The sequence below is a fragment of the Piliocolobus tephrosceles genome, chromosome 8, assembly GCF_002776525.5.
Source record: "Piliocolobus tephrosceles isolate RC106 chromosome 8, ASM277652v3, whole genome shotgun sequence".
NCBI lineage: Eukaryota > Metazoa > Chordata > Mammalia > Primates > Cercopithecidae > Piliocolobus > Piliocolobus tephrosceles.
Window position 1 is genome coordinate 117,645,275 of NC_045441.1, and position 15,649 is coordinate 117,660,923.

At 43.6% G+C, this 15,649-nt stretch overlaps 1 protein-coding gene and 1 non-coding gene across 2 annotated transcripts in view; one reads left to right on the forward strand and one right to left on the reverse strand.

Moving 5' to 3' along the window:
- Positions 1 to 10,087, reverse strand: part of RBM28 (RNA binding motif protein 28) — a 32,058-nt gene extending 21,971 nt beyond the window's left edge. The window contains exons 1-9 of the mRNA XM_023223442.1: positions 9,853 to 10,087; positions 7,504 to 7,662; positions 7,087 to 7,181; positions 6,585 to 6,660; positions 6,112 to 6,204; positions 4,985 to 5,056; positions 3,535 to 3,730; positions 3,224 to 3,363; positions 956 to 1,028 (exon numbers count right to left, since the gene is read on the reverse strand). Coding sequence (XP_023079210.1) covers positions 956 to 1,028; positions 3,224 to 3,363; positions 3,535 to 3,730; positions 4,985 to 5,056; positions 6,112 to 6,204; positions 6,585 to 6,660; positions 7,087 to 7,181; positions 7,504 to 7,662; positions 9,853 to 9,970 — 1,022 coding nt within the window. The 5' untranslated portion in view covers positions 9,971 to 10,087. The remainder of the gene's footprint in view (positions 1 to 955; positions 1,029 to 3,223; positions 3,364 to 3,534; positions 3,731 to 4,984; positions 5,057 to 6,111; positions 6,205 to 6,584; positions 6,661 to 7,086; positions 7,182 to 7,503; positions 7,663 to 9,852) is intronic.
- Positions 10,088 to 10,227: 140 nt separating this feature from the next.
- On the forward strand, positions 10,228 to 10,286 carry LOC111550252. The gene has a single exon (XR_002733974.1). It is a non-coding gene; the product is annotated as a U7 small nuclear RNA (small nuclear RNA).
- Positions 10,287 to 15,649: the final 5,363 nt, after the last annotated feature.

A 15,649-nucleotide genomic window follows, 5' to 3' on the forward strand; every position in this document is an offset into this window, starting at 1 on the left:
AATTGTATAAGAAAACATTTTTTTTTTTAGCAAAGTCTTGCTCTGTCACCCAGGCTGGAGTGCCGTGGCATAACCCCAGCTCACTGTAGCCTCCACCTCTGGGTTTTAAGCAATTCTCGTTCCTCAGGCCTCCCAAGTAGCTGGGATTACAGGTGCATGCCACCATGCATGGCAAATTTTTGTATTTTTAGTAGAAACGGGGTTTCACCATGTTGGCCAGGCTGGTCTCGAATTGCCCTCGAGTGATCCATCTGCCTCAGCCTCCCAAGGTGCTAAGATTACAGGCCTGAGCCACCACACCCAAGAAAATAATTTTAAAAGAGTGTACAAGAAGATAAAATATATATCTCTAAAATCAGATGCAAATGACCCTAGTACACTGGTACTTAAGAAGGACTAGAAGGCATGCCTGAGGTAGACTGAAGACATCCTGACCTTATAAAGCAGCAATCTATTGCAGTCAGTAGAGCTAAACAGCAACAGCAACATGAAATAAAGCCTATCTCCAACCCCACTCCCACCCAGTTTTCCTGGAAACAGATGAGATGCCTTACTTTATTCTGGACACTGCATCAGAAGATAATTTAGGCATAAAGAGAGAAATCATTCGAGACAAGCAGCGTCACTCCTCCCCAGTACTCCCCTAAAACAAAGGCTGGAAGCAAGATGTTTCTAACAGTTGAACTGATTTCTTCCAAATGATGCCAACCCAATTACAAAGCATGAAATCTGAATGAAGACATGATGTCAGGACCCATGCTATCTGTCTTCTGCGTTATAGTTCTGATTGTCCTACATTTCTCATTGTTTGGTATGTTCCTGGGACCAGATGTGCTTGATCAAATTTTCTGGGCTAGGTAACAGAACTAGTGCCAAAAAGAGAAGGAAAAGGAGGAGAAGGAGAAGAGATCTATGAAGACCATGCAAAAGCAATTCTGGAGACAGAAAGACATACCTGATAAAAACAGTTTTCCCTTCATTCACATCAGAGGGTAATTTCCTCTTCTTTTTGTTTGAGACTTGCACAGCTAAGGTAAGAAGAAAAACAACAAACTGAAAGAGATTAGTGTAAGCCCCATGACAAAGAGCTAACTTCTTAAGTTATAAAGATCAGCCTGGTGCAGTGGCTCACGCCTGTAATCCCAGCACTTTGAAAGGCCGAGGCGGGCTGATCACCTGGGGTCAGAAGTTCGAGACCAGCCTGGCCAACATGACAAAACCCCGTCTCTACTAAAAATACAAAAATTAGCCAGGCATGGTGGCAGGCGCCTATAATTCCAGCTACTCAAGAGGCTGAGGCAAGAGAATTCCTTAAACATGGGAGGTGGAGGTTGCAGTGGGCCAAGATTGAGCCATTGCACTCTAGCCACAGTGACAAGAGCGAAACTCAGTCTCAAAAAAATTAAATAAATAAAAATAAAAATAGACAAAGGACATGTTAAGTACATGTTCAAACTCACTCTTAATTAAAGAAAACATAGCACAAGAAATGAGATACTATGTTTCACCAACAGATTGCAAAATCAAAAAGGCTGATGGAATCCAGTGTGGTAAGGGTATGGGAAAAAGACATTCCCATATACTACTATGACAGTGTAAACTTTCTGGAAATACTGTATAGGACATGTGAAACTTTGAGGAAAAAACATACACATACAGTCACACACAAATTATAAAATACACTATATTTTGAATGTATATGTGTGTGTATATGTGTGCATTTTGCTTATAAATGTATTAAAATATCTCTAGATACACAAGAAACAAATAACCTTGGTTGTCTCTGGGGAAGCTCCCTAAGAAGCTCAGGATCTGCGTATAAGGGAGACGCACTGTTTGTTTTCAAGAGCAGACATATATGCTTATATATACAAAGAAAATATCTGGAAGAATACACAAGAAACAACAGTGATTACTTTGGGGAATTCTGGGTATTGGTGAGGAACTTTTACTTTATGTATTACACTCTTCTGTATTGTGTTTTTTATTAACTTTTTATCATTATCATTTATCTGTCCTATAAGTTTTTCAGGTGAAAGAACAGCATGAGACAGCTGACTGTGGGTTGTAGAATACAGGATCTCAGAGTCCCTTCAGCGTAAAAGCTTCTTTGATTCTAAGGTGTGTACCATTCTCTCCTCACAGAAAAAGTTTATTTCCTTAGATTTCTTATGTGGTCAAAACAACATGCTAGACTTACTGAAATGGAATCAGAATAAAAACAGCTGAAATAAAAATCTCCACCCAGACAAATCAAAGAACCAGTTATTAGCCATTTCTCATTCTGTAATGACCTGCCTTCCTCAATAAACAAGTTGAATTTATTCTCAATAAAGGTAGCAATAAGGATTGGCTAAAGTTTTACAACATGTTCAAAGAGGTCCTTGTTATGGCATGCACTGTGTTCCCCCAAAATTTATACACTGAAGCCCTAACCCCAAATGTAATTATATTTGGAGACAGAGACTTTAGGGAAGTAACTGACGCTAGCTAAAAGAGGTCTTAAGGTTGGGCCCTAATCTGATAGGATTGCTGTGCTTATTAAGAAAAGAAAGACGAGAGTTCACTGTTTCTTGTTCTCTCTCTCCCCTCATCAAGCATAAAAAGAAAAGGCCATGATGCAAGGACATAGCAAGAAGGCAGCAGTCTGCAAGCTAGGAAGAGAGCTTCACCCAAAATGGAATCAGCTGGCACCTGGAACTTCTAGTCTCCAGAGCTGTGAGAAAACAAGTTTCTGCTGTTTAAGCCACCTAGTCTATAGTATTTTGTTATGGCAGTCTGAACTGACGAAACAGTTCTTTATCCCCATCTCAACTCAAAGGAGTTGTTTAAAATCTACCTTGGTGTTGAGATGGTTATATCATCTATTTCATCTATATTATCTGTATAAGATGCTGTTTATCTGGTTATTCAATCAAGTTACATGATCCAGAGAGAGAAGCAGAATCTCAGCATCAAGCTAGGTTTTCAATTCCCTAAGAATCTTAACCCTCAAACACCACTCCAAAACGCACTTAAAAAACAAAACAAACAAAAACGAAACAACAAAAAAACCTTTGCAAGAAAGGAGTATAAAGGTTTCCTTTTCAGCATTTTAACATAACTTTGCTAGAACACCTTAGAGTCCTATTTAAAAAGAGGTCTAAGCAGAACTGATGCTCATTTCTGTAACTTCAGTAACTTTTTGTAAAGTCTAAAGAGATTTATGAAAATCCAAACAAACCTTTATCCTCTTGCTCCTCAGTGCTAGTATCACTCTGAGCCAGTTCCTCTCCATCACCAATACTATCGCTTTCCTCCAGGTCACCGTCCTCCTCAGAATGATCTTCACTGCTTTTTGCAGGGGCTGCTCTCTTGAATGCTCTGCAATGGCACAGATCAGAACTAAGGATGTGGGCTGACAGAAGGCCTATTCAATTTCATTACACATGTCAATTCTGCAATGATGCAGGCAGAAAAAGATAGGAGAATTTTTCCTCTCGGAGACAATCTTGAATCTTCCTCTGCCGTCTCAGAACAGGCTGAGCTGCTTACCTCTTCTGAATCTGCACAGGCTTGGTCATCTTTGATTCTATATTCTCCTCCTCTTCATCTTCATCTTCATCAACCTCATCTTCTTCATCATCATCATCATCATCATCATCGTTTTCTTCCTCTTCCACATCCTCTTCCTCCCTGCCCTTCTTTTTAACTGATTCCTGATGTTTAGATTCATGGCTCTTTTCCTCACCTATGCAAGGAGGTAAAAAAAGTAGGAATTCATTCAATATCCAAAACGATGTTATTTTAACCAAAGTAACCAATATTCCAAGTTCCTGGTTTCGTCTGTTTTACAGAACTTCGTATGTTTTTTTTACTGTATATAACAGGAGAAAGTATAAATAGAAGATAAAGCAAAAACAGAAATAAACAAAACTGTCATCACCCAGGTTCCTTTAGAGTTTGTCCCATTCATCAGCCTGAAGGTTCATCTGGCCCAGACTGAAAGAAGCGGCAACTGAGTCTCTCCAAACAGTCTACCATTTGTACATCACAGCCAGCAAAATGTTCACTAGGGGGCAAAGCCAAGCCATGAACTTTAATCTCAGTGCATTCTATTCTCTGAGACCCTGGTGGCTTAACAGTACATTCTATTCTCTGAGACCCCTGAGGTTTTCTAAATAAACCTCAAGTTTTAAGTTTCTCTATTCTTCACGTTCCATCACTCCTATTATGCACAGCCTGGAAAGAACAGCAAGTAAAGGGGACAATGAACTCAGGCTCACTCACAGCCACTGCCTGGAGGGGGCTTAGACTGAAAAGAGCCTAGGTTTTGGGACCAGAGGACCAAACGGTACAATATGAATTGACAAACAGACCTGGACTCACTTCTGAACCAGCAGGAATTCAGAGTTTTCCCTGAAAGCCCAGTCTCATTCCTTTGGTTAATCTTCCACAATAGTCTTACTCTGACAAGCAGGTTCTCTTACATTTGTTTTTTTTTTTTTTTTGAAAAGGAGTTTCACTCTTGTTGCCCAGGTTGGAGTGCAATCGTGTGATCTCAGCTCATTGCAACCTCTGCCTCCCAGGTTCAAGCAATTCTCCTGCCTCAGCATTCCGACATTTTTTTTTTTTTTTTTGAGATGGAGTCTCGCTTTGTCGCCCAGGCTGGAGTGCAGTAGGGTGATCTCAGCTCACTGCAACTTCCACCTCCCAGGTTCAAGTGATTCTCCTGCCTCAGCCTCCCAAGTAGCTGGGATGACAGGTGCCCACCAGCATGCCCAGCTAATTTTTGTGTTTTTGGTAGACATGGGGTTTTGCCGTGTTGGCCAGGCTGGTCTCGAACTCCTGACCACCAGTGATCCACCCAAAGTGCTGGAATTACAGGCATGAGTCACTGCACCCGACCTTTTTCTTACACTTTTATCACGAACACAGGAGTTGTTTCAATACTCTCGCCCAGGTTATACAACACCCCTACTCACCTGACACTACCACATCTTACCTAGAGCAGAAACAGACTGTGTATCTTTATATTTATCCTTTGCTACAGCCCAATCCACAGCCACCGTCCGCCCTGTCAAACAGAAAAGTGGCATCAGAAAGTCCGTCCTTTTAACATCCCTACCTTCGTAAATGACCCCTAGTCATCACAGACAATAATGGAACCAGTGGCGACAAAGAAACTGCCAATGCAGGGAATGCTGGTCTTTAAACAAAGCTCCTAGTCGCTGCCTACTCCTTTTAACCCTTAACCTTTCAATCAATGAACAGAAATTTTGCTTTCTACATAGCCACCACACTGGGATAAGATAGAGTTAAAAAATAAAGAATTAGAACTATGCTCCCACTTAGACTACCAGGAATCAAAATACGCATTCTGGAATAATCTGCACCCTACTTGGAAACTAGGACATCTCTAAGGCAATAACTTCTTTTTTTTTTTTTTTTTTTGAGATGGAGTCTTGCTCTGTCGCCCAGGCTGGAATGCAGTGGTGCCATCCTGGCTCACTGCAACCTCTACCTCCAGGTTCAAGTGATTCTCCCGCCTCAGCCTCTCGAGTAGCTGGGATTACAAGCGTGCACTACCACACCTGGCTAATTTTTGTATTTTCAGTAGAGACAGGGTTTCGCCATGTTGGCCAGGCTGGTCTTGAACTCCTGACCTCAGGTGATCCACCTGCCATGGCCTCCCAAAGTGCTGGGATTACAGGTGTGAGCCACCGCGCCTGGTCGGCAATAACTTCTTTAGGCACAGTACTTTATAAGTCAATATATAAGTCACAGTCAGTTTAATAAATAGCCCACAGATGCTGAACAGTGATCATAACCAAGGAGGAACTTAGATACCAACCTGCATCTATCAGCAATCATCTCAAGGACATTTTTCACTAGGGATTTTTAAATCCCAGGACACTCTCACCAAATAAAAGAAAGAACACTGGTAAGGGTTCTTTCAAGTTTAACCCTAAGATCAAGTTCTAGGAATATTTCACCTAAACAGCTACCATATTAGCAATGAGACTCTCAATAACGCAAACATCTTTTGAAAGTGCAGAAAATGGGTTACTATACTAATTCACCAAAACACCAGAAATATCTGGGTCAATGATATGGGTATAGAAAGCTTACCTTTTATCTCTTTCATGTTCATGCCTCTGAGAGCTTTACCTGCTTCTAGGAGGTTTTTGAACTGAACAAAAGCAAAACCACGCATCTTCCCATCTGTGTGCAAATGTACAAAGAAGTGAGAGGCGGCAGGAGGTAGCCAGAATACTAAGAAGGAAATTTACTGCAATTCAGGCCCAAAAGACGGTCCAAATCTTGCCAGCAGGCCAGCCCCTTCCCCAAAGCAATTGCTTACATCTTCTTCCTGAGTATACTCTGACTTGGACTTGGGCAGAGCACTGCACTTTCTCGAACTAACTCGCCTTCTAAAACGAATTGTGATCCAATGGAAAATATCATCAGGGGAATAAAAGCATTATTTGGGTTTTCATTAGTTGTCAAGCACTGTGCCAGATATTTCATATATATCATACATATTTGTTCAAGGGTAATATGTTAACTAATATAATCCACACCAAGTGAAGGTTCATTAGTACCTGGTTTCCTAGGGATATTTACTTCTAGGATAGCTCCAAATTGAGCAAATACTGTCTTCAAATCATCTTCCGAACACTGAAGCCAAAAGTGAAGAAAGAAAGAGAAATACAATCTCAGCAATTAACATAAAACATCAACTACTAAATTCATTAATTATGAAAAACACAAATATGTTTACTTCTTTTTTTACTTTTGAGACCAGGACATCAAATGTTTCTAAACAGAAGACATTTTACTTTGTATCTAAGAGGCAAAAAGACAGATGTCTGAGAGCTTTTTCTACCTTTTCTTTTTCAGTAGTAGCTTCCCCAAAAAGGAAAGCAGCTTCACACTTAGGGCCCTTATTACACAGGCCCACTTTCTGAATTCAACAGGCGTAAGGTTCATTCCCAGAAGGAATTAAGCCCAATTATAACATCTTGGTGAGGAGTTCTACTAATGATCACACCTTGATTCTAAAAGCCTTCAAAACATGCAATGTTCATTTTCTCTCTCACTTACCTTAAAGCTCAGGTTCCGAATAATTAATCTGGCTTTCTTATCTGCCACTTTGGCTTTTTTAGCCTTCGGCTCCTTCTTTGGGCACTCTGAGTTTTCTAAAAAATAAGAGGTAATGGAATAAAGGCTCGAAAATCACCCACTTCTACACCAGAATATCACAGAAAAAAAGCTACTGGTGACAGATAGCATTTACCACAGGGTTAAGTGTGGCAATACCAAGGAATACCAGATTTTTCAGATTGAGATGCAACAAAAGAACTAAAATGAGTATCATAATACACTGGATGATTTTGGAGATCAAAAAGAAATGCAAAAAGCTTTAAGTTCTAGAAGCTACCTCCATGCCTCCCTCTTTCATTTTCATAGTGCTCCTCCTCACCCTGGGAGAAAAACTTCCTCGGATTACTAGAAACTCACCATTTTTCCCCTTTTCCTTTGTCTTGTTCCTCAGTTTTTTCTTAGCAACAGTCACGTTGATCTTGCAACCTTCAAAGGTGGTAATCTCCTTGAGGGCCCTCTGAACATCTTCCAGCATAGAAAAAGTGACATAGCCAAAGCCTCGACATGCCTTACTCCCTGGAATAATGGAGCGGGTAGGGAGGGGAGGGGCAGTGTGAAAAGGACAGAATCATAAGCCAAGACCACTAAATGAGTAAATCCTCAAAGCCTAAGCTAGAGGAGATACTGCCAACCCATCTGGCTATCAGTTTGCCAAAAGTCTCAGGAGGGAGAGAAACAAGGGTGGTATCAGTGGGTATAAGCTCCCCACTTTGCTTAGAAACTGTTAGCCTTCCTCCTCTTTTACTTTGGCATCTTTGCTGTTAGCTCCTCTTCTTCCCCCTCTCTTGATAATCCCAAGAACACAGAGAATCCATGACATATTAGGCCCTCAAAGAACTCAACATCATAAAGAACAAAACATCACCAAAGAAGGCAGGAAAGTTAAGTATATGCTGTGGCTTGAATGTGTCCCCCAAATTTCATGTGTTGGAAACTGAATCCCCAATGTACCAGTATTGAAAGGTGGAGTCTTTAAGAGGTGACTGATTAGAGGGCTCGGTCTTCAGGAATGGATTAATCAATTTATGGATTAATGGGTTAATGGATTAATGGGCTATCATGAGAGTGGAGCCGGGGGCTTTGTAAGAAGAGGAAGAGAGACCTGAACAAGCGCATTAGCATGCTCAGCCCCCTCGCATGACACCCTGCACTGTCTGGGGATTTTGCAGAGTCCCCACCAACAAGAAGGCTCTCACCAGATACAGCCACTAGACTTTGGACTTCTCAGCCTCCAGAACTTAAGAAATAAATTTTTCTTTACAAAGTACCCAGTTTCAGGTATTCTCTTATAAGCAACAGAAAATGGATTAAGACAGTATGGTAGCTTCAAAAATCGGAGCACAATAATGTAGTCACTCCTCAAAATAGATCAGCAATAAATGCCTGAGGCCCTGACAAAAGAACCTCAAACAGGCCAGGCGCGGTGGCTCAAGCCTGTAATCCTAGCACTTTGGGAGGCCGAGACGGGCGGATCACGAGGTCAGGAGATCGAGGCCATCCTGGCTAACACGGTGAAACCCCGTCTCTACTAAAAAATACAAAAAACGAGCTGGGCGAGGTGGCGGGCGCCTGTAGTCCTAGCTACTAGGGAGGCTGAGGCAGAAGAATGGCGTGAACCTGGAAGGCGGAGCTTGCAGTGATCATGTCACTGTACTCCAGCCTGGGCAAGGGCAACAGAGCGAGAGTTTGTCTCAAACAAACAAACAAACAAACAAAAACACACACACACACAAAATTACATGATCCGCTACTCTAGATCTCGTCTCCTAATTCTCTTCCCTTCACTCACTTCACTCCAGTCACCCTGTCCTCCTAACTACTCCTCCAATATACCAGGCACACCTCTGCTTCAGCACCTTTGAGCTTGCTGTTTTCTCTTCCTGAATTGCTCTTCCTCCAGAGAGGCATGTGTTCACTCTCTCACCTCAGTCCGTCCTTCTCTGGCCACCCTATCTTTACTGCCACTCTTCACCCCTTCTCCCCACTACACACATGCACACAGACTTCCTAACCCTTTTCCCTGGCTTTTCTCCTTAGCATTTGACATCATTTTCACTACACAGTTGGCTTATTTGTTTATTGGCTGTCTTCCCCACCTTGAAGACATAAGATCAAAGAGTTTTTTGGTTTGGTGTTGTGCACTGCTGCATCCCCAGGACCTACAACACTTCCTGGCACACAGTGGGTATTAAGTATATGCTGAATAAATGAATGAACGAGTGGATAGCATCCTGGCTAAGATGTCCAGGTCTAAGGATCAAATTGGGGGTCCACTACTTAATAGCTGTACAAACTTAAAGTTACTAAATTCCCCTAAATGCCGAATTCCTGTCTGTAAAATGAGATTAAGACTCTCCATCCGGTAAGATTGCTGAGAAAAGTAAATGAGATAACCTGTATCAAACTGATCACTGTACCTGCCAATCAGGTGACTCTCAATAAGCCTTACTGATGCTCTAGTTAACTATTTTCATTCTTAGCGCGCATTATCAACAGAAAGCGCTATAAAAACGTACGGGAATGATTTGCCCTTCATAAACCGACCCCTATGAACGCATCTAAGGCAGAATCAGTTTGGAAAAGAAACTCAGTTCCCAGTCCCTTCTTTTCGGGGCGGGTAAAGAATGATACGGCTCCCTGAAGTTGGGGAAGGTGCCCTCGCTCGCGGGAAACCCCAGCCTTATTCTCGACCGCCCCGCCTCCTACCTTTTTCAGTCACCACGAAGCACTGCTTCACCGGCCCCACCTGACTGAACAGTTCCTCCAGCTGTTCACTGCGGGCCGAAGGCGGGAGGCGGCCCACAAATAAGGTTAGGCCGGCCATAAGACCGGGAAACCCAAAGCGCGTGAGGACGCGAGCAAACTAGGCAGGCGCATGCGAGCCAAGAGGCTGCCTTTGGTAGGACAACCGAGCTCACGTGCCGAGAGATTCCGGAAGTGCTCGTTGCTCAAAAGAGATCGGAGGAAAACATGATCGGGAAGGGATAAAAGGTTCCGGAATGAGCGGGGCTCCGACCCCTGCCCTAGCCTAGCATCCCCCTCGCCAGCTTTATGTAAACTTGGCATCAATAATTTCTACCCTAGTGTTACAGCTTTTTTAGAATTTGCCTAGCAGGCTTTCTGGTTGCCAGAAAGCCTCCAAAAGGTAATTTTTTTCTTAATATAAAAAATAAAAATACACAATTTCTACCCTGTTTAAAAATCTCACCTCCAGATCCTCCCCAAAGTTAGCAGGACAGGCAGGAGAAGTCGTTTTTGCCCTGGGCCTAACTCAGGATCTGATATATAGTGAGTGTTTAATATTTTCTGAAGTGCCTCCACAAACTCCCAGATTACATGCGTAAAACACAACCGGAACACAAAGACGTAGACATAGATATATCATATACATCATTCGGACAATTCTCATTTTTGGAGAACATCAGTTGTTTGTCACCTCAGCCTCAAACAAACAAATTGTAGCTACTAAAATACACATAGACACAGATCCTACACAATTATTCTTTCAATAAATATATACTGAGCTCCAACTATGAGCCAAGCCTTAGGGATAAAATTGGTGAGCAAAGAAAAGACAGAGTCCCTACCCTCATAGAGATTTCAGTCTAGTGGGGGAAACAGATTTTTTTTTTTTTTTTTTTTTTTTGCAGGGCCTCACTTTGTCAACCAGGCTGGAGTGCACTGGCACGATCTTGGCTTACTGCAGCCTCGACCTCCCAGCTTCAAACAGTCCTCCTGCCTCAGCCTCCTGAGTAGCTGAAACTATAGGTGCACCACCACACCCAGCTAATTTTTGTATTTTTTGTAGAGACAGGGTTTCACCATGTTGCCCAGGCTGGTCTCAAACTCCTGAGCCCAAGTAACCCGCCCCCCTTAGTCTCCTAAAGTGCTAGGATTATAGGCATGAACCACCACACCTGGCTGGGAAGACTATTAGTCCAAAAATTCTTACAAATACATCACAGTGCACACACTGCAGGACCACATCGAACACACTCAAAGCAAACATAACATCCAACTTAAACACAGAGACCTGGAACCCAGGTCCTCCTAGAAACAGAAGATCTTTGCCTCAAGTCAGCTCGTCAGACAGACCCAAGCCTGAGAGATCTTAATTGGCCAGGAGATCTGGGTGCTCCTGGTTCTGGAATACAGAGAACATTTGCCATGCCACTGGACTCAGGACCTGAATAGGTACAAGAGAGCTACACCTTGCAGAACAACTAGCTAAAAAAAAAAGTACCCAAGGCCATTTTTTAATTTTTTTTTTTTTTTTAAGCAGACTCTTGCTCTGTCACCACCCAGCTTGGGGTACAGTGGTGCCATCACGGCTCACTGCAGCCTTGATCTCCTGGGCTCAAGCAATACTGCCACCTCAGCCTCCTGAGAAGCTAGGACCACAAGTGTGCACCACCATGCCTGGCTAATTTATTTATTTATTTTTGTACAGACAGTTCTTCCATGTTGCCCAGGCTAGTCCTGAACTCCTGGTATCAACCAATCCTCCCACTGCGGCCTCCCAAAGTGTTGGGATTATAGGAGTGAGCCACTGAGCCCAGCCAAATCATTACTTTGAAATGGTAGTAACATGGCAGATAGAAAACTCAAAAACTTTATAGGTTTAGTACCTTTTATAAGGCACTATAGTGAAAATTAAGTTTCATGATCTCCTCAACCCCCATTCATTTTCAATACATTTTGGATGGCTAGATGACTGGTTGATAGTGATGGGAGTGGTTGATAGTGATGGGAGTGGAGATTGGGGGACACTAAACATCAGATTTATGAAGCTCTAGTTCAAAGTAAGTAATCTATGCTGAAAATAAAACTTCACAGTTATTTTTTTAAAAACAACTCACAGTCAGGCGCAGTGGCTCACGCCTGTAATCCCAGCACTTGGGGAGGCCAAGGTGGGTGGATCACCAGATCAAGGGTTTGAGACCAGTCTGACCAACATGGAGAAACCCTGTCTCTACTAAAACTACAAAAATTAGCCAAGTGTGGTGGCACATGCCTGTAATCCCAGCTACTCAGGAGGCTGAGGCAGGAGAATTGCTTGAACCTGGGAGGCAGAGGTTTCAGTGAGCTGAGATCGCACCACTGCACTCCAGCCTGGGTAACAGAGGAAGACTCCATCTCGGAAAAAAAAAAAAAAATATATATATATATATATATATATACACACACACACGCACACACACACATACATATACACACATATATACATATATACACACACACATACATATATATATTAGTAATTGAAGAAAAATGTGAGCCCTTTAAAGATTTTTTAAGATTAGGAAAAAAAACCAAGCCAGAAGGAGCCAAAATAGGACCTTAAGGTGGATGCCTAGTGGTTTCCCATTAACACTCTTGAAAAATTGCCCTTGTTTGATGAGAGGAGTGAGCAAGAGCACTGTGATGGAGAAGGGCCCTGTCTGTTGAAGCTTTCCCCCAGGCATTTTTCTGCTAAAGGTTTGGCTTTCTCAGAACACTCTCACAATAAGCAGATGTTATCATTCTTTGGCCCTCCAGAAAGTCAGGAAAAAAAAAATGCCTTGTAGGTCCAGTGTGGTGGCTCATGCCTGTAACCCAGCACTTTGGGAGACCAAGGCAGGCAGATCACCTGAGGTCAGGAGTTCGAGATCAGCCTGGGAAACATGGTGAAACTCTGTCTCTACCGAAAATACAAAATATTAGCTGGGTGTGGTGGCATGCGCCTGTGGTCCCAGCTACTCTGAGGCTGAGGTGGGAGGATCGCTTGACCCTGGGGAGGCGGAGGTTGCAATGAGCTATCACGCCACTGCACTGCAGCCTGGATGACAGAGTGAGACCCCATCTCAAAACAACAATAAAAGTTTAAAAATAAATTTTAAAAAATTACGCAGGAAAGGAAGCTTTGAAATACAAACCAGATTTTTAAGGCTGCTGTGTTAATCCTATCCAAGATAAAGAGAAACAAATAGACAAAGGCAATGGGATGGGTCATCTAACAAAGTTGGTTTGGGACTCCACATCCTCCCTCTTCCTTCTCCTTCCCTCCTGCCCACTCCTATCAGCTTAGGAATTAAAATTCTACCCCCAAAGACTAAATTGTGAGCTTTAGAACCCTAGCTAGGGGGAAGCCTTCCCAGTCCTGGCTGCAGTCTGCACAAGGAAAACAATCCTGAGAAGATTGTTGCAATATTCCTTTGTGAGACCCTCCACAAATGCTAAGTTTTAAATAGTTCTGATCCAACTCTTCCTTAATTTAGGACAAACCAAACTGCGTCTCTATGCCCATCAGGGGGCAGCAGCCACCCACAGTGCAGGATTCTGTGCTCTTCTGGGAGGACAACAGTGCAGCTGACCCTTTCTACCCTCCCCATGGTTCAGACCTGGTTCCCCGATCTGTCTCTCAGCCCCATCCCCTCCAATCCATTTCTATCAGGGCAGGCAATGATTCTTTCCTCAGGAATATTTGCTCATCCATCTACCCAAAACACACGCAGCATTCTTTATGAAATAGCAGGAGCTGTGGTACCCTGCATCACACCAGAAATGTGGCTTCCAGGGGAAATAAACTGCCGGCCTCCTCCTCATCCATCACTGTGCAGGAGCCGGGAAAAGTAGTAAGAGAGGGTTGGGCTGTTCTCAGCCAGCCTCTTCCATATCCCATCCCTCTAGCTCCACTCCGCCTGGCAAGCCAAACCTTCTTATAATACAAAATAGTTCTTGGCCTTAGCACTTGTCATAACTATAATTAATTACTTGTGCTATTGTGATTATTTATGTCATTAGTTGTTTAACATCTGCCTTCCCCCAAAAGGCTTTCAATTTCATAAATCCATGGCTGGTGTCTACCTCGTTCACCTCTCTATTCCCAGAACCTAGTACATCGTAGGCATTCAGTAAATGTTCTTTAAGAGATTGAATGAATGAATAAATGAATGAAGGTGAGTTTGCCTTTCAGTCCCCACAATACCAAGACTTAGAACTGAAGGGTGTAGCCATTAGGTTCTACCTGGATTCCTCCTGGGAAACCCACTCTGGGTAAGAGATGAGGCATGAGACAAAAGGAAAGGGTCCTCTAAACGAAGTCTTGGCCTCTTTATGAAGTAAAAGGGCTGAAGTTATCCTTGCTGAGGAAAATCAAAGAAGTGTTGGAGCCAGTGAACACCGAGCTGTATTCCCTAAACTCCCGCCTGCCTCCCCCCAACTCCATTTAGAGCTGCCACACAGAAAAGGACCATATGTTCACGAGTGTGTGTGTGTGTGTGTGTGTGTGTGTGTGTGTGTAAGAGATAGAGAGAAACCAATAGACAGGCCAATAGAGAGACTGGCTGGGGTATTTGGGACTTGGACTGCTCTTTTGGGAAGTGTGTGCATGAACCCAAGGACCCTTGATGGGGAAAGTGAGCAAGAGAGAGAGGAGCTGGCAAGGACCAGTGTGACGAAGAGATGGCATTGAGGAGCTGAGTGTGAGCAGAGGCAGATGAGCGGCAGATGGAAGTGTGAGTTTGAAAGAAAGGGAGCAGTTTCTTAGAGCAGCAACACTCCTTACATGACACAAAGCAACTCGGAAACTGGGCCCACTGCAGCCACTACGACACCAGTGAGAAATGCCTGTAATTAGGAGGTTGGCAGTTCTCTGGGCCTCAGCCCAGAGTGAGGATGCAGCAAGAATTTCTGAGCCAAGCTGAGCCAGGTGATGGAGGAGACGCAATCAAAACCATTCTAGTCCCATCCCTCCACCACACCGGCACCACCTCCCTCCCATTTCTCTTCCCCACTGTGATTCTCCCTCTCCTCCAAACAATTGATTCCCCTCCTCCATCTGAGGTCCCAGGTCCTGGATGCTCCTTTCAGCCAAGACAGATGTTCATCTACAAGGAGAGTAGTGCTTGAATTCTTCCACTCCTGCATTGGGCCTGGTCTGGCCAAGGGCTCTACCCTCTCCTGGCTTCCCTGCCTGCTTCCCTCTTGGCTCTCAAGCCTCCCTTCTCCAGTCCCCAGGAGCTGATGGGCAAAGTTGGAAGAAAAATCACGAGGTTCCTGTGTTTCCACTTTGAGCCGAGTGTGTATGCTCCTGCAGGTCTCCCTGTGATATGCAGAACAGCTGCCAAAACACTGTCAGATTTTTGTTTTCAAACCTAATCCACAACCCTGTTTTTGTGCTACTCGGAACCACTGCATTTTAGCCAAGTGACAAACACAGACCACAGAGCGCAGAGCCAAATGCTCCAGGCAAGGGAGGGATTACAGAGTGCCTGGTGGTCAGATGTGTTTGTGGGTCTCTGCACTGTGAATTTTGCTACAGGAGCTGGCTGGGCTGGACAGGGAGGATCTGCACCTATTAGAGATGAGAGCTCTTCAGGAGAAGGTGGAGGGGGTTGAAGAGCCCCTGTTGGTGGGTTAAAAGGTAGAAAGGTAGTTTCCTCTTTGTGGATCCCAAACTGTGGGAATATGGCAGGAAGGTTGCTGGGGATCCCAGCTCAAGGTGACCAGGACCTTTTACATG